At 44.9% G+C, this 22,136-nt stretch overlaps 1 protein-coding gene across 4 annotated transcripts in view; it reads left to right on the top strand.

Moving 5' to 3' along the window:
- The first annotated feature begins 230 nt into the window (after nucleotides 1–230).
- plppr5b (phospholipid phosphatase related 5b) overlaps nucleotides 231–22,136 on the top strand; it is a 144,181-nt gene continuing 122,275 nt past the window's right edge. For 2 of the 4 annotated variants that reach the window (XM_070553041.1, XM_070553040.1), the window contains exons 1-3: nucleotides 234–422; nucleotides 2,194–2,267; nucleotides 5,841–6,029. In XM_070553041.1, the coding sequence (XP_070409142.1) occupies nucleotides 2,205–2,267; nucleotides 5,841–6,029 (252 nt within the window). In that variant the 5' untranslated portion in view covers nucleotides 234–422; nucleotides 2,194–2,204. Of the gene's footprint in view, nucleotides 423–2,193; nucleotides 2,268–3,861; nucleotides 6,030–22,136 lie in introns of all 4 variants that reach the window. The other 2 variants (XM_070553038.1, XM_070553039.1) reach the window with 2 other exon arrangements.

The raw sequence follows: 22,136 nt of genomic DNA, 5'->3' as shown, positions 1-22,136 counted from the left end.
TTCGTGACACTTTGGGAACATTTTGAAACAACATTAACATGAAGAATAACAATAAAACTTCTTCAAAAATAAACTAAGGTCCCTGTTTAAATTTCTGGATACGCATTTTATTTTGAAATGTTACGATAATAACTCATATGATTCATATCATTATAATAAAGTGCACAGGTACAAGAATCCAAAGTATTTTATGTAAGAATTACTATTCCACGACCGAAGATGCTGCGCATGCGCCTCAGCAGCTGATGAGCTCGTGAACGCGGTGTTCGGTGAACACCCGCCGTGATGTTGTGACGACCAGCTGGAGGCTGTCCTGTCCTGTGGGACCAGGCGAAGGACCGAGGAGCTGGTAAGAGGTCTGCTTGTGTCACCGAGGATCCGGTAAGGCGGAACCGTGCTCCCGAGTCCCGGTACCGTCCCAGGTAAGAAGTGCTCCCGGACTGGTTCATTCTACACCTTCATATCCCGAAGAGCAGAGCCAGGGGCGGGTCTACAATCATTGTATCGGGGGGCCGTACGGGTAACAATTGGACCATTTACATACAGACATAAGAATTATGTGGACTTCAATGATATCTAGTTTTTCTTTGTCAGTCATTCTTTTCATGTTTATTTTTACGGTAAATCCTGACAAAGTTGTGATGCAACAGAGCTTTCCACTGTAATACGGACATGTTACAGTTTTCAGACCATCTCTAATAGATGTGTGCAGAGACACAATACCTACATGGTTCTGTATGACTTTAAAGATCAGCTGATTCATGTCACCAGTGAGACGAGGTAGGCTACTTTTATTTGTTTTACAACGTTTATTCATCATGCACAAGTCCTTTAAATTCAATAGTTTTTTACAGAGATACTCAAGCTGAGCCAAATAATAATAATAATAATTAAAATAACTAATAAATGTATTATTATTATGAATACTACAACAACAACAACAACAACAACAACAATAATAATAATAATAATAATAATAATAATAATGTTTATCAATTTTGTTGGATTGTTGGTAGTTTTATTCAGTTCAGTTCATTGCTTCAGTGACATACTGTAATGGGACTAAAATGTGAGCCAGATAATCATGTTACAGGGTCACCGGGTTAAGGTGTGCTCCGTACCGCCTGCAGTTGGAAAGCACTTATTTCAGAGAAAGAACCTGATCCTGTGAGTCTGAAGGTCTTATCTGAGTCTCTCTTCACAACGGCAGAACCACACAGCAGAGGTGTGGACTCGAGTCACATGACTTGGATTCGAGTCAGACTTGAGTCATTATTTTAATGACTTCTGACTTGACTTGATAAAATCTATAAAGACTTACGACTTGACTCAAACTTGAACACCAATGACTTGCGACTTGAATCGACTTGCATCTGTTGACTTGATGATGACTTGAACATATTTGATATTTTAGCACAAAAGTGACACGACGTGGACAAAAATCATAAATCATTCTTGGTTCTGGGTTTGATTTACTGCTGACTGCAGCAGCACTTTGTTTATAATCAGTTTCACTTTCTGCTTGTTTGAGTAAATAAATAAAGCTTTAAGAAGTTTTATTTCTGGAATTTATATATTGTCATTGTCATTAAATAGAAGTTTGACAGATGACTTGATTATGACTTGAAAATTCAAAGTTAAGGACTTGGGCTTGACTTGGACTTCCACATCATTGACTGTGGACTTGACTTGGACTTAGTTGTCTTTGACTTGGACTTGACTCAATACTTGACTGGAAAGACTTACTTGTAACTTGCAAAGTGACTTGGTCACACCTATGCCACACAATGATGTTTACCTGTGTCAGATGGCTGCCATCAGAGAGAGATCCAGTCTAAAGTTTACCAGGTAGTCCAGCTGTGGATAATTGAGCCCTTTGTTGAAGTCAAACCCACACTAGTCCCATTTTAAAGGTTCTGCTGGGGAAGCCAGTCATCGGACCTCCGCTGTATCACGTAGAACTGGTGTCATGTTGACTGGAGGGTTTCTTCGGTTTTGAACGGTCAATATATGAGCAAAATATGAAGTATCTTTTTCAGTATTGGCCTAAGGATTGGAAATGGGGAAAAAAACGATTAAAATTCATAAACTATAAGCTGATTAGACTTACATATTTTTCTCTATGAAGGTGATTTATTTAAATAATTTGATTTGCTCTGAGAAGAACTGATTTATCTTTTCTTATTCTTGCAGAATCAATCAGCATGCCTTCAACACACCCGCGTAGAAAAGAGCAAAGGAAACTGTACCAGTCTCTGGGTTGGGAGGTAAGACCACATCCATCTCCCTCTTTCTAACACGGGACTCTAAAATGCTCTTTCAGGGATGCTAGCTCTGAGATGCTTTGTTATAGAGGTCGGATTCTCCTTGCTGACATCTTTGTCAGGGGTTGTTAAACATTTGAAACCACACCTTGTTGTTGCACCTTGGCAGCTTGGGGTGTGCTATATGATAACGACCTGCTTCCTGTGCAGATTAGTACTGTTGAAATGGCCACAGAGAAAGTGTTTAGTCTGAACAAAGCTGCCATAACTGGTCATTGGAGCTGTTCCAATCCACCTCACAATAAAGGTGGTGATAATGTACCACATGTGCCAACTACAAAGCAAGCCCAGGTTACTGCTAACGCTCCAGTTTAAAGGTGTGGAACACTGAAAAATCTTTTTTTAATGTTTTTTTTCTGATTGTAATCAGTCACTGAGATTTTCTTGCAGGCTGAACATGAAAATAGTCTCCTACACCTACCTCCTGCATTAGCTTCTGACAGAAAATAGACGGTGAAACTCTAGGATTGGAAAATCCTCACAGATCTACATCACACTCCCGAAAGTCAAAGTATTGCCCTAAAAAAACTCACATCGTTTTTGTTTAATTGCATGTAAACGTGTTAGCCTGGCTGAAGGTGAACTAGTTCTAATCGAGCTGATGCACCCAGATACTGCGGTAGCAATCCGATGAAATTCCGCTTGCAAACTGGTCAGCTGAACTAAACCGGGATGCTCGCGTTGCGGAAGTGAGGAGACCATGGAAGCGGTCGTCTGATAAGACTATTGTCACAAAGAAACATGCTTTCAACGACTCCTCCTAGTCGGACGTGCCCATGGAGCGCCCTAGGTGGATGATTGATTGCGTTGGGGGGGTTGAAGAATCCTAAGAAGGTGCTGTACAAATTTACAAGTTACCATAGGTAAACTGGCCAATCAGCATGCAGCTAATTTAATATTAATTTCTGAGTGGGCAGGGCCAAACAGTCTTTCTGTTGTAGGGTGTATTAAAGGTTTGTGTTTGGCTAGTTATCGGGGCTCTGGTCAGCAGTCCTCCACTCACAATATTAACAGCCTAGAACGAGCCCAGCTTTTCTTTTCCGAGTCACCGTTTGACAGTTTGCCAGAATCCCCTCGAGGCCAACAGGAAGTCCTTCTCCATGACCTCTTATTGTTCTCACACCTGAGATTTTCCTTATGCCATCACTAAAGCTACCGTCCTTTTGGCCATCTGGTACCTGTCAGCATACAGGACAGCCAAGCCCCAAAGGCCTTCTTTAGACTGACAGCTCCCATCACAGCTGGTGTTCACCAACGTGCCCTCTGGGTGCACCAATGCCCTTCAGGCCACAGCTCCTGTAGGCTGTAATAAAAACATATGTCTGTTTCACCACTGCAACAATGCACACTTTGTCTCTGTTATTAGCAGGACGGCTCTTCTAAAATGTTTTGGGGGAAATAAACTTGGTTACAAATAAAATTCACAAACTGTCTCATTTCAAATGTGTTTTCTGATTAACGGCACACACTAAACTGTTCATGTCATTTGAGTATGGTAATAAAAAATAACAAAGTCTAAACCTTTTTCTGTCATCAGGAGCTCTGGTCCCCTGCTGGGACCTCAGACCTCCACTTTACCACCCACAGAAGAATGCCTAGACCTTTCCTTGTACTTAAGAGTTCTCCTAAAATTGGATTTTTTAGGGTCATTCATTCCACAGAGTCTCGCTGGAGCATCTTTATTCTGCCTCCATCTAGCGGCGCGACAACAGAATTACACCAGCCCCTGTCTAAGCCCTTCCTACTCTCTAAAGAGAAGACAGAAGACATCATGGAACACCTGAAATCAGTCAGGTCACCTAGGGAGGGCTTGAGGAGAAGTTTGGTTCCTCATGGATTTGAAGTCTGCTCTACAGACGAGTTCCGGAGCTTCAGGAATCAGATCGGTTCCAATCAGTTATTAAAAAGTCTGGCTGGAGAGACGTCTAGGAAACTCTACATAGAAGACTTTTTAACAGGAATCCTTTGACAGATAATCTTTGGGAATGTTTCTGTAGTTTTGACTCTGAAAGCATCTGAATGAATGAAAAGTTACAGTCGTTTTTAATCCTCACATCTAAACCATTCCTTTGCTGTAGCTTGATTATAACCAAATTAAATCCATGTAAAGATGAATCTGAGTGTTGGAAGGTTCAGATGCTACATGCAGACTAAAGATAAGTTAGATGAATCTGCTTATTTATTCTAGAAATATTCATAAAGACACACAAACATTATAGAAACAGATATTAAACATTTACTGGAATAAAGTTTGATATTTTTCAGCCTCTGTTTAAAAAAATTAAACCAATGCAAGCTTTAGTTCCTCCCGTGGTTTTACCACTAGAGGGAGCCTTTTGTGGGGGAACCTTCAGTGGTTCTACTGCAGGTTCTACGTGTTCTGTTCTTATAGAAGAAACCAGCAGCCTTCTGGAGACCAGCTGGGACATCACTCTGGTTTATAGTAAATGGGCTCTACAACAACTAAACCAACATCAATAAAACAATCCATTCGTTTTCTTTGTGCATGCTTTAGTTTAACTGCTGCTGGGTGGCTCCTGGTTGGACTGGGTATCTCCACGAGGAGACACCACACTGCTGCAGATGGTTTTTCTCCGAGGAACTCGGTGAGAACCTCTGATCCCACCAGCCTCTCACGCCTGCAGCTTCACATCAGCCGGTTGGCGGAAAGATGCTGCATTAATTTCTTATGAAATCTGACATGCTAGATAAGGCTGGCTGCTCGAAGTGTAGAACTTTGATGTTTTCTTCTTCTGTGCTTTGCCTTTTAACAAGTCATGTTTATTTACGCTGCCTGCAGCGATATGAACTGCTGTCTGCTCCATCACAAACCAAATGTGTGCTATTATGGTCTAGCTTGTGATGACTTGTAGGCTGGTGTTCCAGTTTACCCCAGTCAGAGACATGGTTTGGGTTATGAGGCGTTGACCACCTGCTGAACTCCCTGCTCAGATATTAATAGCTCAATATCACAAGTCCTAACGGGTAATGTCAAAGATCTGGAGAATGTATTAAAACGGAAAGCATGTCTGTCAAATTATAATAAACACAATGTGATATGATTAAACATGTTTACATAAACAAATGGACTCAGCAGTATAAATCAGCTGATTTCATCCTGAATGCTTAAACCAGCCTGTTTACCTCCAACAGCTGATCAGGTGTCGCGGAGCTTTGAACTGGACCCTCGCTTTAGTCTGCATCTGGATCTGATCTGACATCAGTTCCCTTAACCAGCTGATCTGCTCCTTGCGCACACGCGCGCACGCACGCGGGTCGCGTTAGACCAGCCTCCTGCTTAGCGCTCTCTCCATAGGCTACCCTCTCCCCACTTCCACACGCTCCCGCGCGCTCTCGGTGCCCAGTCAGTTGCAGTGAGGTGAGCGGAGACACCGGGACCACCGGACCGCCGGGCCGTGATGATCGCTGCCGAGGAGGAGGAGGAGGAGGCAGGCTGAGGGCTCGGTTCTGATCACATGCTCTGTGCTTTCCGTCTCCATCATGCTGTATTTCCAGCTGGTGATCATGGCCGGGACCGTCATGCTGGCCTACTACTTCGAGTACACCGACACCTTCAACGTGCACGTGCAGGGCTTCTTCTGCTACGACACCACCTTCACCAAACCGTACATGGGTCCGGAGGAGACCAGCGCCGTCCCGCCGGTGTTGCTGTACGCCGTGGTGGCCGGTCTTCCCACGCTGCTGGTGAGTCCACTCCTCCATTCACAACACCTGATGAGTGTGTGTGTATGTGTGTGTGTGTGTGTGTGTGTGTGTGTGTGTGTGCGCGCGTGTGCGTGTGCGCGCGTGCGTTTGTGTGTGTGTGCATGTGTGTGTGTTCATTCATCTTTTCACAGCTTGGTAGTGATGAGCTACATTGTGGCCACAGCTGCCCCTGACAGAGGCAAGGCTGCAAGCACATGCACCATCAGTCCCCCTGTCAGGCAAGATGAGTTGAATGTCTTGCCCAAGGACACAACAGCAGAATTCTGTCCGCAGCCAGGATCTAACCTAGAACCTTCTTGTTACTGGACCCACTCAACCTCCAGGCTACTGCTGCCCTGAGTTTGTGGTACTGATCTGACTCAGTTATAATATACATTCAGCTGTTTCTAATGTAGCAATAAATATAGATTTAAATCTATATGTCATGGTGGGTGGCAGTTTCTTGACCCACGACATGCAGAATCACAACACGGAGAGCAAGAAGGTAAGTAAAAAGGTTTTTATTACTAAATAAGGAGCAACGGGAGAGACGGGAACTGACGAGATGCAGGACTGGCACCAGGATTCCAGGAGGAGATTCTGAGGAGGGAGACAGAGTGAATTTGAGGTGGAAATAATGGAAACTTATCTGGAGGCTGGGCTTACCGTTTCTTGGTAGTGGTAAATGTACAGGGAGGGTTGCCAGGTCCGGGTGAGCTGAGGAGATCCAAAGGTAAGGGAATTGGTTTATCCAGAGGCGTAGGAGCAGGAATGGATGTTGGTAGGTGAGCGGCTGAGAGCGGGCGGCCAGGGGATGAAGCAGTGTGGTCAGGTAGGCTGAGATCCGGGTTTGTTCCGGAGATGGTGAGAGATTAAGAGGAACCTGGAGGAGAGCAGGGAAGGGCATTCAGCGATTTTCAAGCGACAGGTTAACAAGAACAAAATACAAATATCAAAGTCAGGTTGGAGGCTAGAGCTACCCAAAAGAGTAATCATCCGGCGTGGTGAAGTGTCACACTGCTCCTTAAATCCCCTGGGCCTTGATGGTGAAATCAGCTGCAGCTGGGAGCTCTCAGACACGCCCACCTATGAAAACAATGCTCAGAGGAGAAAACAGGGTTACAGGCTGGCAGCTCACCATGGACCATGACACTATATATCAAATGTGGCGTAGATTTAGCTTGTTTATAATCTTATATTAATTAATCAGGGCACCAGCAGTTTTTGGAACTGGACCGTTGGATTTAATACCTATATCTTCGCAATGTAATCAGTCTCAGAGTTAACACCACAAAGTAATCTAAAGGATGAGTTCTTGACAGAATGCACCAATAATTCTCGAAAATTGCTAGACATTGATCCGGCGTTATTTACGTGTTATTACAAACACCAGTTAAGGTATGGACAAACAGGACCAAACACAGCTTATTGTTTCATGCATGGAATCAAGACAATTGCTAACCCAAAGCTTTATGGCAGTGATAGGGAATAACTGATCTGTAATAAAGTGGAAATTTGGTGACACCAAGATTATAGGAAAATGGTGTAGCATCATGAAGGTCCTCTAATTTAGGACAAAGGTTTCATTTTCCCAGCTGGGTCAAGCTGGGTCAGACTGTAACTTTTAAGTCCACAGATTAAACCAGGAGCCCTGATGTCTGCTGAGTACCACCCCTTATCTGCAGCTGTTCTGTCCCAGAAGAAGGACACTTCAAGTTCACGATAATAATCCAAATAATAATATTAATAAACTCTTAGACTTTATTACTGTTTATTATAATCATCATAAATAATCACTTGGTTTAGTATAAATGTATTTTAATTACTGAAATGAATTATTATGCTTTGGGTATAATTATGACTATGGTTGATGATCAGTAATGTGTGTTCAGTAATCAGAAGGTCAACTTCCACTTATCCATCCAACACAGAACTGATCCAGAGTAAGGGTAACTTTCGTCATATGTTTTTTTGACTCATGACCAAAGTTTTCTTGCTCTGAGAGGGCGTGTTCTGAGGACTTTGTAAAACTAACTTCCAGCAGCTTTCACACCAGTTCGTGAACCAACCACCATCAGAGGATCAGGGAATGGCCGTCCCTGAAGCCTCCACCTGCTGTTCTGTCACGCCGATGAGAATAGCTACGAATAAACGTAACTGTTGCCAGCTGAAGCAAAACTCAGAGTTATTGATTTTTGAGTTAAGTAAGACGAAACTCCTTCAGAGTAAGCCAGACGCTCGACACTGTGTACCCGGCGACATCTTCGGACCAGAGAGTCGTTTCCTCCAGTCTCCTCTACCGGACCGAGTACCTGGAGGAAGAAACCATCCTCCCTTGACCTCCAGATCCTCACGAAGGGTCGTCCTTGCTGGGTGAGGTAGCACACAGTGTCATGACTCGAGGGAGATGTTTAACCCAAGACATGCAGAATCAACACGACTTCAATGGGTGAGTAGAGAAAAATCCTTTTATTTCAAACAGGAACAAAAAGCGCACTGGTAAGTCCAGTGAGGGTGTGCCGTTCGGCTTTAGTCCATATAAGTGTCCAAGATGTGCGGAAAAGGTGGGTAGCCAAAGTGAGTGTAGGTGGTGGCTCAGCAGGCTGAGTCGGGTGAGGCAGCGGAGATCAAACGGGCAGGCGTTGATGAGGAGGATGGGACGTGGTTCTGGAAATCCGGGGTTCGAGTGGCGAGAGTAGTGTGTAGAGTTGAGTATCCTGAACAGAATAAACAGGCTTCAGAGGAAAATCCAAAAGCGTAATCCAGAAAAACAGTCGAAGGTTCAGAGCCAAAAAATCGAATATCTAATTCTAACAACCAAACGAGCAAACAAAGTCAAGAGGCTGGGGCTACCTAACAGGTGCAATCATCCGGCATAGTGTGGCGTCTCCATCCTCCCTTTATACCCAACCTCCAGATTGGAGATTCGGTGCACCTGCAGCTCCCTCCGCTCCTCACCTTTGGAAAATTGCCTCAGAGATGGTTAGTGTGGAGAGAGTGCTCACCTCAGCTCAGGAACATGACACCCACTTCAACGGACGCCCCTCGGCGTCCTTGCAGTGGATCGGGAAGCTTCAAAGTCAATGATGAGGGAGGGTTCTTCAATGTAGGACTGAGGTATCCAGGACCGCTCCTCTGGACCACATCCTTCCCAGTCTACCAAGTACTGCACACCCCTTCCCCGGGGGCGTGAGTCGAGGATCCGTCGAACCTTACAGACAAGACCCCCCTTGTAGAGCTGGGCAGGAGGCGGCGGAGCAGGCACTGGACACAAGGGGCTGGAAACCACAGGCTTGACCAGGGATACATGGAACACGGGGTGGACCCTCAGCGATTGCGTGAGGTCCAGGCAAACGGTCACTGGGCTAGGAACAGTCGCCACCCTGAACGGACCTAGGTACCTTGGAGCGAACTTCTTAAACGTCGCCTTGAGGGGTATGTCCTTTGATGACAACCAGACCATCTGCCCCGGGGAGTAGGTCGGCGCTGGGCAACGATGCCGATCCGCCAGCCGCTGGTTCTTCTCAGCGGTACGTAGGAGGGCAGACCTAGTGGACGCCCACATTCGGCGGGCCTGGCGAAGAAACTGAGGTGTGGAAGTGGTGGGACCTGTTTGGAGCAGAAACAAGGAGGGCTGATATCCAATAGAAGCCCCAAACGGAGACTGACCTGTGGCAGTGGAGACGTGGCTATTGTGGGCGTACTCCACCCAGGCGAATTGGTCACTCCAGGCAGAGGGGTTTGTTGCACACACACAGCGTAGCATGGCACCCAGCTCCTGATTCATGCGCTCACACTGGTCATTGGTTTTGGGGTGGAATCCCGAGGTTAAGGCGACCCGGGCCCCCAGGACGGTGGCAAACTCCTTCCAAACCTTGGACACAAATTGGGGGCCGCGATCCGAGAGGATCTCAGTTGGTATACCATGGAGCCGAAACACATGCTTGACCAGGAGCTGGGCGGTCACGACAGAGGAAGGACGGGTCTTTAAAGGAACCAGGTGACAGGCCTTGGAGAACCTGTCTACAATAGTCAGTACAGAAGTAAAACCATGGGAGGAAGGTAGTCTACAAACAAAGTCTATTGCTACGTGTAACCACGGGCGAGAAGGAACAGGCAGAGAACACAGTAATCCAGCTGGTGGTCGGTTGGTACCTTTCTGTTGGGCACAAACATGGCACGCCGACACGTACTCCTTGACGTCCTTGTAGATAGCGGGACACCAGAAAGCGCGCTTGATTAGTGCCAAGGTTCGTCCAACCCCGGGGTGTATGGAGAACTTTCCAGAGTGAGCCCAGTGACTTTTCCTCGCAGACTCTGAGGAACAAACAGTTTATTTGATGGTCCGTTACCTGAGCCAGGGTCGACCTTGAGAGCCTCCAGAACCTGATCCCTGATTGCCCAGGTGACCCCTGCCACTATGCAGGAAGGAGGCAGAATGGTTCCAGGCGTGGATTCATCCCCTGAGGTATACTGGCGGGAGAGAGCGTCGGGCTTAGTGTTCTTAGATCCTGGGCGATAAGACAATACAAAGTTAAAACGCGAGAAGAACAAGGACCAACGGTATTGCCGAGGGTTATGTCTCTTAGCTTCCTTGAGGTAAGTCAGATTCTTGTGATCTGTCCAAATCACAAACGGATGTTCAGCCCCTTCCAACCAGTGCCTCCACTCCTCAAGAGCCAGTTTAATGGCCAGTAATTCCCGGTCTCCCACATCATACCTGCTCTCGGTAGGTGTTAAGCTCTGGGAGAAAAAGGCACAGGGATGGAGCTTGTGATCTGCAGGGGATACCTGTGAGAGGACCACTCCCACCCCAGTGTCTGAGGCGTCCACCTCCAAGGTGAACTGCTGCGTGGTGTCAGGCCTGCAGAGTACCGGGGCCTCAGAGAACCTCTTCTTGAGTGCCCGGAAGGCTGCCTCGGCCTCTGGAGACCAAAATACAGTTTAGAAGTGGAGGTGAGAGACGTTAGTGGAGCAGCGGTTTGACTATAGTTTCAAATGAACCCTCTATAGAAGTTGGCAAAGCCCAGAAATCGCTGCAACTGTTTTCTGCTGGTAGGAGTGGGCCACTCTGTCACAGCTTGCACCTTGTCTGGGTCTGCATTCAGTCGCCCGCTCTCCAACACAAAACCTAGAAATTTCTCAACAGGTACATGAAATTCACATTTCTCTGCTTTAACAAGAAGTCTGTTCTCCAAAAGCCATTGTAAAACAACTCGAACATGTCTCTGGTTCTGGGTGATGGACCTGGAAAAAATTAAAATGTCATCCAGATAGACAGTCACAAAGTGATTCAAATAATCACCCAGAACAGAGTTCACCAGTCTCTGGAACACCGCTGGAGCATTGGTGAGACCAAAAGGCATCACCAGGTGTTCGAAGTGCCCCAAAGGTGTTTTGAAAGCCGTCTTCCACTCATCCCCTTGGCAGATCCTAACCAAGTGATAGGCGTTACGGAGATCCAACCGTGTGAAGATGGTAGCGTCTTGGACTGGCTCGAAAGTGGATGACAGTAGGGGTAGGGGGTACTTGTCCATGACAGTTATTTGATTAAGACCCCGACAGTCAATGTAAGGGCGGAGAGATCCATCTTTCTTGGCAACGAAGAAGAACCCCGCCCCCAGGGGTGAAGTAGATGGTCTGATGGTCCCGTTTGCCAAAGCCTCAGTTATGTAGGTCTGCATGATGTCACGCTCAGGTTTTGAGAGGCTGTACAGACGACTGGATGGCAATGGAGCACCCGGTAACAGATCGATGCCAAAATCATAAGGGCAATGAGGAGGAAGAGTGGCAGCACGGTCCCGGCTGAACACCTGTTGAAGGTCGTGATAAACCGGAGGTACCTGGGAGAGATCAGGAGGCTCAGTTGGTGCCAAGCCGGAGTCCTTAGACACTAAAGGTGCCGAGTTTAGACTTGTGAGATGACACTCCGGACTTCAGGTTTCGACTCTGCTGGCTCGCCAGTCCAGAAGTGGGTTGTGTTTCAGGAGCCACGAATGTCCAAGCACCACAGGGTTCTGCGGGGATGGGAAAACAAATAGCGAGAGTGTCTCTGTGTGGTTACCTGAAACCTGGAGCTGGAGAGGCAATGTCCTGTGGGTGATGGTGGACAGATCTCTTCCGTCCAGTGAGGTAACTGACAACGGCTCAGGAAAAAGTTCAGTTGAGATACCCCATTCACGGACCAGTTGTGGATCCACCAGAGACTGCTCGCACCCCGAGTCTACTAAGGCAGTAGTCTGGTGGCGTTGATTGACCCAAGTCACAGCACACTCTATGAGAAGCCGGGAGGATTTATTTCCTGTGTTACTACCCACCAGGACTCCGGGTCCTTCTGGTGGGCTCGACCTTTTGGCACCACAGGCATGTCGAAATAAAATGTCCTGAAAGTCCACAGTATAAACAGAGACCTTTGCTGATATGCTGTTGTCATTCCTCTGGGGTTAGATGGGCTCTTCCCAACTGCGTAGGCTCCTCCGATGACTCCATGGGAGGAGGTCTAGCGGTAGGATGGCGATGTGTAGAAGAAGGTGGAAAATCCACTGCTGACGTCCTCTGGACGTCCTCTTTTCTCCTGGCACTCACAGAGCACAGACGCTTCTGCTTTGCTCCCTTATCTTTTTTTTTCCCAAGGCTCTTTTGTCCTGTCTACCTACAGAGCGCTTCTCTGCATTTCTTCTGGAAATCCCTATTTTTCAGAAATGGATTTAATTAATTGGTCATTCAACACGATTGACAAGATTTTTTCTATGATGAGAATGGAGGAGGGGTCTCCCACTTGCCCTCATGGGACACACGCAGCGGGATATATGCTCGATTCCTGGAAGGAGTGGAAGGTCGTATGTCTCTCTTAGCTGTCCATTGAGGACGTCGAAGATATGTGGATATTTGGCCTGATGATCACTGGATTTCTTCTGATTGGAGTGGGAGGATATCTGGTTTTCCGGAAAATTGGGAAGACGGGAGCCATTGGAGGGCGACCCACACCCATGGACAGCACCGTCCGGGTGGAGACCTCACAGACTGGGACGTTACTCAAGGTGAATCGTAAGCTGGACAATGTCTTAGCCGCGTTACCGGTGTTAGTGCGCAAAATGGATGTCATCTCGGAGAGGGTCACCGGACGGTGTGGAGATGTTTAATAACCCGAATTGGCTTCACTGAAGGACTGGAATGACCAGTTACAGACTGAAGGCAGAGGGGAAAATTATCTCTGCCTGACCCAAACACAGTCTTGTTATCCTAATCTGACGCCAAGGCTGCCTTGAAGCTGCTAACAACAACCCATACGAAGGAAGGATTGCAGACAGATGCTGTGGAAACCCGTCCTACCCCCCCCCCCCCCCTCAGATTGTGGACTTCTGCATAGCGAGGCCATCAACCTGCAGGAACTCAAATGTGCTCTGTGCTTCTCCCAAGATCTCCCTCCCTCCTTGTGGATACAGCTGGCTGAGCGCTGCACATGGCTGCTTGCACTGGATAAACAGGATCCCCCCCCCCCCCCCCCTTTGTTTGAGGTGTTTGTTTTTTTTTTGCATAGTATAGCTACGCCCTGTCGGGAGTAACTCTGGTATGCATTTTTTCCCTCCCCCAACTTATCCTAATGTAATTCCCTTTTCATCTATTAAGGTAGCGCGACTCGTGTTGCGAATTACCGCAGTCACCAATTCCTGTCATGTTTCTTGCCCATGTACGTCTGATCTCTGAATTGTGTGTACTGAAACTCAATTTCATTTCTCTGTATTTCTTGCACATGTGGTAGAACTGACAATAAAACGACTTTGACTTTGACTTTTGACTTGACTTTGACCTCACGATATCTCTTATCGATCGAGATGGATAGTGAGTTTAATCCATCCAGGTTGGATGGCTCGGGATACAGAGCCAGCTGATTCTTCACTCTGTCACTCAGGGCCTCAATAAAAGCTGCCTTTAAGGCATCGTCATTCCACAACGTCATGGCCGCCAAGGTCCTGAGTTCCAAAGATAACTCTGCCTCCGTTCTCCTCCCCTGAGATAAGTGCAAGAGCTTATTCCTTATGTCAGTTGTGGTCTCGGAACTGCAGAAAGTCTGTTTAAACTCCTCCAGAAAGTCAGTGTAAGTCAGTAAGAGCCTTTCCCCTCATGAGTCCAACAGTAAAAGAAATCTAGAAGAGTCTGTCATAAAAGGATTTGGGAAACGCTCGAACGCCGGGCAGCACTGAAGCAAAACTCCATAACACTCCTCGAACTCACCCAAGAACGTAGGACATGACAGAGGTGGAGCTGAACGGAAGTGGGTGGTTTCCGTAGGACCGTCCATTTCCGGTCCGGGCGGACTCACTGTTCGCAGCGTTGGTTCCGAGCTTGAAGCGGAAATGGCAACTGGAGCTGAAGCTGGGATCGGGGCTGGAGCTGGAGCTGGAAATCGCTCATGGAGCTGTTGGACCATAGCCTCCAAATGCTTGTAACGGTGGTTAGCAATTGTCAGCTGCTCCATGAGCACCGGAAGAGTCTGCTCCTGCTGGGACATCCTGTTAGCCAGATCGGCGAGTGCTGATTCCGCTGGGTTAATGTTATGGCCGGATGATTCTGTCATGACTCGAGGGAGATGTTTAACCCAAGACATGCAGAATCAACACGACTTCAATGGGTGAGTAAAGAAAAATCATTTTATTTTAAACAGGAACAAAAAGCGCACTGGTAAGTCCAGTGAGGGTGTGCCATTCGGCTTTAGTCCATATAATTGTTCAAGATGTGCGGAAAAGGTGGGTAGCCAAAGTGAGTGTAGGTGGTGGCTCAGCAGGCTGAGGCGGGTGAGGCAGCGGAGATTAAATGGGCAGGCATTGACGAGGAGGATGGGACGTGGTTCTAGAAATCTGGGGTTCGAGCGGCGAGAGTAGTGTGTAGAGTTGAATATCCTGAACAGAATAAACAAACAGGCTTCAGAGGAAAATCCAAGAGCGTAATCCAGGAAAACAGTCCAAGGTTCAGAGCCAAAAAATCCAATATCTAATTCTAACAAGCAAACGAGCAAACAAAGTCAAGAGGCTGGGGCTACCTAACAGGTGCAATCATCCGGCGTAGTGTGGCGTCTCCATCCTCCCTTTATACCCGACGTCCAGATTGGAGATTTGGCACACCTGCAGCTCCCTCCGCTCCTCACCTGTGGAAAATTGCCTCAGAGATGGTTAGTGTAGAGAGAGTGCTCACCTCAGCTCAGGAACATGACACACAGATTGTGTCTGATGCTGTTTTCTCTAAATAAACAACAGTTAGCTGCGAAACCATCATTTCCAACCCAGAACGCGTTCCTCTCTCTGAAAGAAACTTTCTGAGGAATTCATTCACGCATCCAAACTCGTATTTTCCATTCAGCTTTCATCCAGCCACAGGTTTGCCCTTTCAAACAAGTTTAATATCAAAGCTGTTAAAAATTTTCATTAAATTGTCATCCATGAATTGTCATTTCTAGTTGTCATTCAAATCGTCAAGTTTAAAATTGTTAGTAATAAATTCTTCATTTTTAAACTTGCCTCAGTCTTTGAAATGAAACACAGAAAGGTATAATTATTTCTGGTTATTGAAAAAGCAAAGATTCCTAACTTCTGATTCAAAAATAAACTTTTGCTATTAAATTTAATTATCTTAAATTAAACGTTAATCTTTGGATTACAAATAGACCAACAGGTTGGTGTATGAACTTAGATCGATTATATAAGTATCCTGGATATTTATACATGATAAAAGCTTCATAGATTAATCTGCTTGGTCATTCTCAGAATCTACAACTGAATAGCAACAGTTTTGATTCTAGTATGTAGATAACCCTACAATGGGGAATAATCTCTAAACGGGGACAAAACGAGTGTGTGTGTGTGTGTGTGTGTGTGTGTGTGTGTGTGTGTGTGTGTGTGTGTGTGTGTGTAAGAGGGTGTGTGTGTTCAGGTGGTTGAGTGGATGCAACGAGAGTTGGCGTGTGTGTGTGTGTGGTAGCAAAAAAAGAGGATTAATTTTCAGAGCTAAACGTGAATTTGGATCGAAAATAACCCACCATAAAAGAAAATGAAATAATCTGAATTCACGAACTGGCTTATAGCAGGAAAGATCAGCTAGTTAGAAATGTTTTCACAGACCTGCTTTCCGTCGCCGGAAAGGTAGCCAGCGGCTGCAACAGCCTGGGGTCCTGGCTTGTGCCAGGGCCTTTTTGGAATAAATGGTGCTGGCTCCCTGGTCAGTCGACGTCGGTCATGAAAGGGAGTGTGGGACCTCCTCGATCGTGGCTTGACCCTTAGGTTCCTGCAGCTGCACCCAAACGTGGAATTCAGACCGTGAGTCCGAATTATCCAAACGAGATTGAATCAGAGAAACTGTTCCAACCTAGGTTTAACTCTTAATGCGAGGACTCGACCGGGCCGCGCCGACTTCCGGTTTCACGTACAAAGTCAAAACAAAACAAACGGAGCTCTGAGCTTACTGTAATTTTTGAGAGCTAATGGCTTAACAACTTTTATGAGCGTTGATTATCGTTTGCTGGGCCCAGATGGAAGAGCCCAGCAGAGGTTTGCTTAAGGCATCTTTCTTCTTTGTTCTGCCCCCATGAAGTCTGAACTTCTGGTTTTATAAACTTTCTTTGTCACATCCACATGTTTTTCACTCCTTAACCACTTGATGGCATTGTGGCTCTTTCACATAACCTCTGCCTTTCCAACAATGACCGCAATTTACCAAAGTTGGTCCAGATGGGGGTCAAAGTGTTACTTTAAACAGAGAAGAACTAAATTTATGTCTTAAAACTAGACAGTTTCACCATTAGCATGAATTGTAACTGGAGAAACACAAATAGACAGAGGTTTAACATAAAAGAAAACACAAAACAAACCATTTAGGTCTGTGACTGATAAGATTTTAAACTTAGAGCACCTTGATTTCTATTTCAAGGGTAAATGACCTAAACACCTTCTTTGATTGTAGATAAACAGGAATGCAAGATTTATAAAGACTCAAGTCATGAAACTCCCAAGAGGACATTAAGGGAAGCTTTACGACTTCCCCCATCTTGAGAAAAGGGTTAGTTTGAGAGTTGATGTAAAGCAGACCAGTTTCTGATATTTCTTGCATCTCCTGATTGGTGCAAACGAGAAAAACACGTCACTTGGTAAAATTTATGTCCCTGGGAAAAAGGTAGGAGATAGCCAGCTCCGAACTCCCCCCGTTGCTTAGTGTGAGAGAAAGGAACTTTGTGTGAATCCAAACTAAGTAAATCTGAGGATATAAAATGTGGAGTTCCTCTACACTAGTGATCATCCAGTTCCTTTTTGGTATTTTAGTCTAGTTTATAGAGACCAGGTTGTCTCTTTCTAACAATTCTGCCTTTCCGGAGATCCACTGATTACCTCTTTCTTAACCATTTTCTCTTTCCCTTAATTTACATTGTAAGGACACAAATTTTGCACGCATATATTTATAAATTTTATGATATTTTTGAATAATTAAAAAAAAATATATATATTAAAATATTTGTGAAGTGCCTCAGGATTTTTATCTTGAGAGGTGCTGTGAAACATCATTTTCTTTCCTTCAAGACGTGCATAATGACTCGGTTTGATTCCCTGTATGCTTTTTAGCTATACTTTTTTTTTTTTTTTACCAGCATTGTGTTTTTATCTCTATTGGTAAACTGTAAATATCAGGACTAATCATTGTTTCATTCTTTGTGAAGTGAAGCGAATTGCATGGGGAGATGATGCCAACTCGACGCACGCCTGGGGGAACATGCTAATTCCATGCATGCATGGGGAGAGCATGCTAACTCAATGCAGAAAGGCCTTAAATTGACAGTGTGTTTTTTCCTGGCGATAGGGGGCAGTAGATATCTAAACCGTTGCAAGGAAGCAGTATTTCTTGTGTTGAAGTAAGACCTTACCAATGAATACCCATTACCCCGGTTTTCCACGGGAGCCGTCAGCAGCACGTTACTGCAGCAGCACGTCATGGCTGCTGATAGGAACCGCTGTGGTCAACAGAACTTTTTCCACTGGAGCCGTCGGCAGCCGTCAGCAGCGCGAGTCGGCCGCGTCTCAGGAGCAGCATGTCGCGGCCTTTACGCGCCGGTTCTATTTTCTACGCGCAACGCCTCTGAAACGGGTCAAGTTCGACATTTTTGGGGAAGGAAAGACAGGAAATCAGACGCGGAAATGGAGAGAATCTACCGAGATTTTCAGAATAAAGAACGTACTGTTACTAACTGTGCGTCCCCGTGAGAAGTTATCACCTAGCTAGCGGTCTCCTTTGTTTTTCAGGTCCGTATTGGCGATTATAAAACGGACAGAACATAAAACACAAACCATGTTGTAGTTTTCTCCTGCTTGTTGTTGTGTTTTCTGACGAAGTCACTCGTGTGACTTCGTGCTCTGTCGGTGACAGCTGCTCCCCTGCTGCTTCGCGTCTCGTGGGAAGGGCCAAGAAGCAGCTTACGCGAGCAAGACGTGCTGCTGCAGTAACGTGCTGCTCAATCAATTTCAATCAATCAATTTCCCTCTGGGATGAATAAAGTATTTTTGAATTTGAATTGAATTTTTTTGATTTGTTAACAGCTCCCGTGGAAACCCGGGGTTAGGGTCAAAAACCCCTGGGAAGTGCAAACTTAAGCAAAAATAACAAGCACATAAGACTTCCTTTCATCACTGGCAACAAGTGAGGAGGTAAATTTGTAAAACAACAACATTTAACAATGGAGAAAGTTTTGTAACTGCTTGTTACAAACATGAACGTAATTTTCACTTTAGAAGTGGGGGGGGGGGGCATGGGGGGATCTTTACAGTATGCTCTAAAGGGAAACAGGTTTCAACACAAACGGCTATTTTCCGCTTGGTCTTAGAGCTCAACCAGTGTCAATTTAATATAGCGTAATATTGTTTTTGGATGGTAAAAAGTGCAGGGGTCAAAACTTGATTTTGGAAAAGGGGGGGGGGGGGGGCGCGCATGTGTCGTCCCCCCCCCCCCCCCCCAAATTACGTCCATGGTTACAAATCAGTAAATGCATTTTGTCCTCATGGGCTCTTGTAGAAAGAAACATGGCATCTAATATGGCGTTGCCCAGAGACTTAGACTCGCTCCCATGTACTATAACCCTTTGAGCGCCAAAGTTGCAGAACTGCGACAAGCAGCAATGTTGGATTTAATAAGCCACAGCAGCAGAAATGAGCCCTCATGCAGTTAATGCGTTACACTGCGGGGTGGCAGACAGCTGTAACTTCAATCCAAGCAGCATTTGTGGGTGTGTTACTATTCAAATTTATGGATTATTTAGCGCTTGAACCCCGCCCACCCAGTAGCGGTTTTAGGCACGGGCAGACAGGGCAGTTGCCCGGGGCGGCATTTTTTCATGACACAAAAGGGGTGCAGAAGCGCTGAGTAAAAAATAAAAAAGAAAGAAATCTGCGCCGCACCGAGGTTTTCTATTCTATCTGTCATATCACAGTGTCTGGATTGGAAACAGCAAGTTGGCGCCTCCTGCAGCTGCATGATGCATGTTTTCAATTTTTTCAACCAGTTAACTGGGATTTTAACGGTTAAGTTCGGTCAGCTAATTGCTAACAGAGCTAATAGGGCGGAAATATTGAAACGAATATTCAAATTGTTCGAAAAAATTCCTTGAATCGTTTTTTACTGATTCAAACTAGGATTTGTTAAATGCTCACTGCAGCCTGTGGCCTGCCTGAACAACAACAAACACATGTTGATCATGTTCACATAATAATAAATAAAACAACTCTACAAGCAGAAGAAAACTCCCCAGTCACCACTAACTATCCTGTTTATTTATTGCAGATGGCTGCACTGATTATTTTTTACATGGTTTGTTCTGTAAAAGTTGGCATTTTTGGTAGTCTACAGTTTTTTATGTCAGTTTAAATTACAATTTCAGAGGCAATTCTAAAATATTATGGGTCATGATAAAGATCTATTGGAGATCTACCCCAACTTTTGGACTGCTCTGCCAGTCACTGTGGCTCAAGCTGAGAGGAGCTTTTCAAAACTTGATCAAGTCATAACTGAGGTCACCTATGTTTCAGGGGCGGCTCACTAACCTAGCTCTGATTAGTATCAATCACTCAGTAGGGGAGCAGATTTCATATGATGACATTATTGATGACTTTGCATCAAGGTTAGGTTTTAATTTTAGTTTGTGTTTACTGTTCTAAGTGCAATGCTGCAGTGATTATCTTTAGTTTTTTATGTGTGAAATATTTTTGCTATTTAGAATATTTATTATATATTATGTTCATATATTCTTAATATTTAGTTATTGTTTGTTTTTGTATATTTGATTCTATATATTTTGATACAGTGTATAATGTATATGTTTATGTTTATTCATTTGGCAGACGCTTTTATCCAAAGCGACTTACAATCTATAACCTACAGGGCATGTTGTGATCTGTGGTACCCGAAGGAAACCCACGCATGCATGGGGAGAACACGCAACTCCACGCAGAAAGGCCACAGCCGAGTTTCGAACCTGCAACCTTCGTGCTGCGAGGCAACAGTGTTAACCACTGTGCCACCATGCAGCCCATATTGTTTTATAATATATATACTTTATATTGCTTTACATTCTAACAACTTCATAGTGGTGGGGGTGGGGGGGGGGATGTGGTGGGCCGGTGAAAACTCCGCTGGTGATCGATTCAGCCCCGGGGGTGTAAACCGCGGGAATTACAGCAGTAGGGGGAGGCGCCGCGGGAAAAAAGTCACTGCTAGCGGGGGGGGGGGGGGGGGGGGGGGGGGGGGGGGGGGGGGGAGAGGAACACAGCCTCAATGACAATAATGATGATGGCTGGGTTAGTTTGGGAGAAGAGGAACAGCATTCCAAGTGGATCAGGCATTTTGATGAGCCAGTTGGATACTGTTGAGGCAGGGATCTGTCAAATTCAGAACACACTGATTTTCTGTCAGTTTTTTTGGATGAGGAATTCTGGACCCTCATCACAACTGAAATTAACCAATATGCTCACCAGTATTTAGGGAGGGAGGAACTGAAATCTAGCTCCAGATATAATGACTGGTACGATGTAACTGTCCCAGAAATGAAAGCGTTCATCGCCGTTCAGTTCTGCATGGGGCTTGTGGAAAAGCCTGAGATTGAGGATTTATATATATATATATATATATATATATATATATATATATATATATATATATATGTGTGTGTATATATAACAATTATAACAAAATAAACCAAAGAAGGGATGAGTGAAATGTGTTCTTGATTGATACGCAGTAAACATAACAAAATGCCATTAAAGTAATAAATACTATATATATATATATATATATATATATATATATATATATATATATATACATGCATAGTCATATATGTCTACATAGGAATATGTATATATGTATCATAAACAATAACAACACCAAGAAAATAAGACAAAAACATAAAAAAAAATCTGCAAATGTGATGTAATCCAATATGGCTGCCACCTGATGACGTCATAATATGCAAATTATGTGAGTGAATTTGTTCCTATCACAAAATTTGGCTTGTACTGAAGATGTTTCTTATTCACAATATTCCTCTATCTCTAACCAGATTTAAGCTACAAGCTCTTTAAATAGTGATATAAAAAATTCATATTTTACTGAAAGAACTATGGCGCCTAAAGGGTTAAACCTGATTTTTATGGTTAAATGTTACAACGCCACTGGTATTTTTCAACAACTGGGCCTCATTTAATTCATTTTCAACAACATTTTGATGGAAATTTCCAGAAATGAATGATAAAAACTACACAATGCCTAATTTATACTTCCCAGTCTGTGTCGGGACGGACGCACGCAACGCCATTATCCATCATTTTGAGGGCTCTCCAGCAGGCTCGAAAGGATGGACGGAATCGAGTTCTCATTTCTAAACATCCATCCAACAAGATGGAGAACACAAGCATGTGATTGGTCAGCATGTTGCTGTCATCAACAGCACCGCCATTGTGCGCTCAAAAGCATAAAGAGAGCCGAAGATATCTCGAAGAATATCTCACGGAAAAACTCTAATAATATGTAGGAGTTAAAAGATACCAGTGGTGGCGAGCGCATGAAGAGGTGGAGGAGACA

The sequence above is a fragment of the Nothobranchius furzeri genome, chromosome 7 (genome assembly GCF_043380555.1).
Source record: "Nothobranchius furzeri strain GRZ-AD chromosome 7, NfurGRZ-RIMD1, whole genome shotgun sequence".
Taxonomy (NCBI): domain Eukaryota; kingdom Metazoa; phylum Chordata; class Actinopteri; order Cyprinodontiformes; family Nothobranchiidae; genus Nothobranchius; species Nothobranchius furzeri.
Note: the sequence above shows the minus strand (reverse complement) of the source record. Positions and strands in the feature narration are given on the sequence as shown.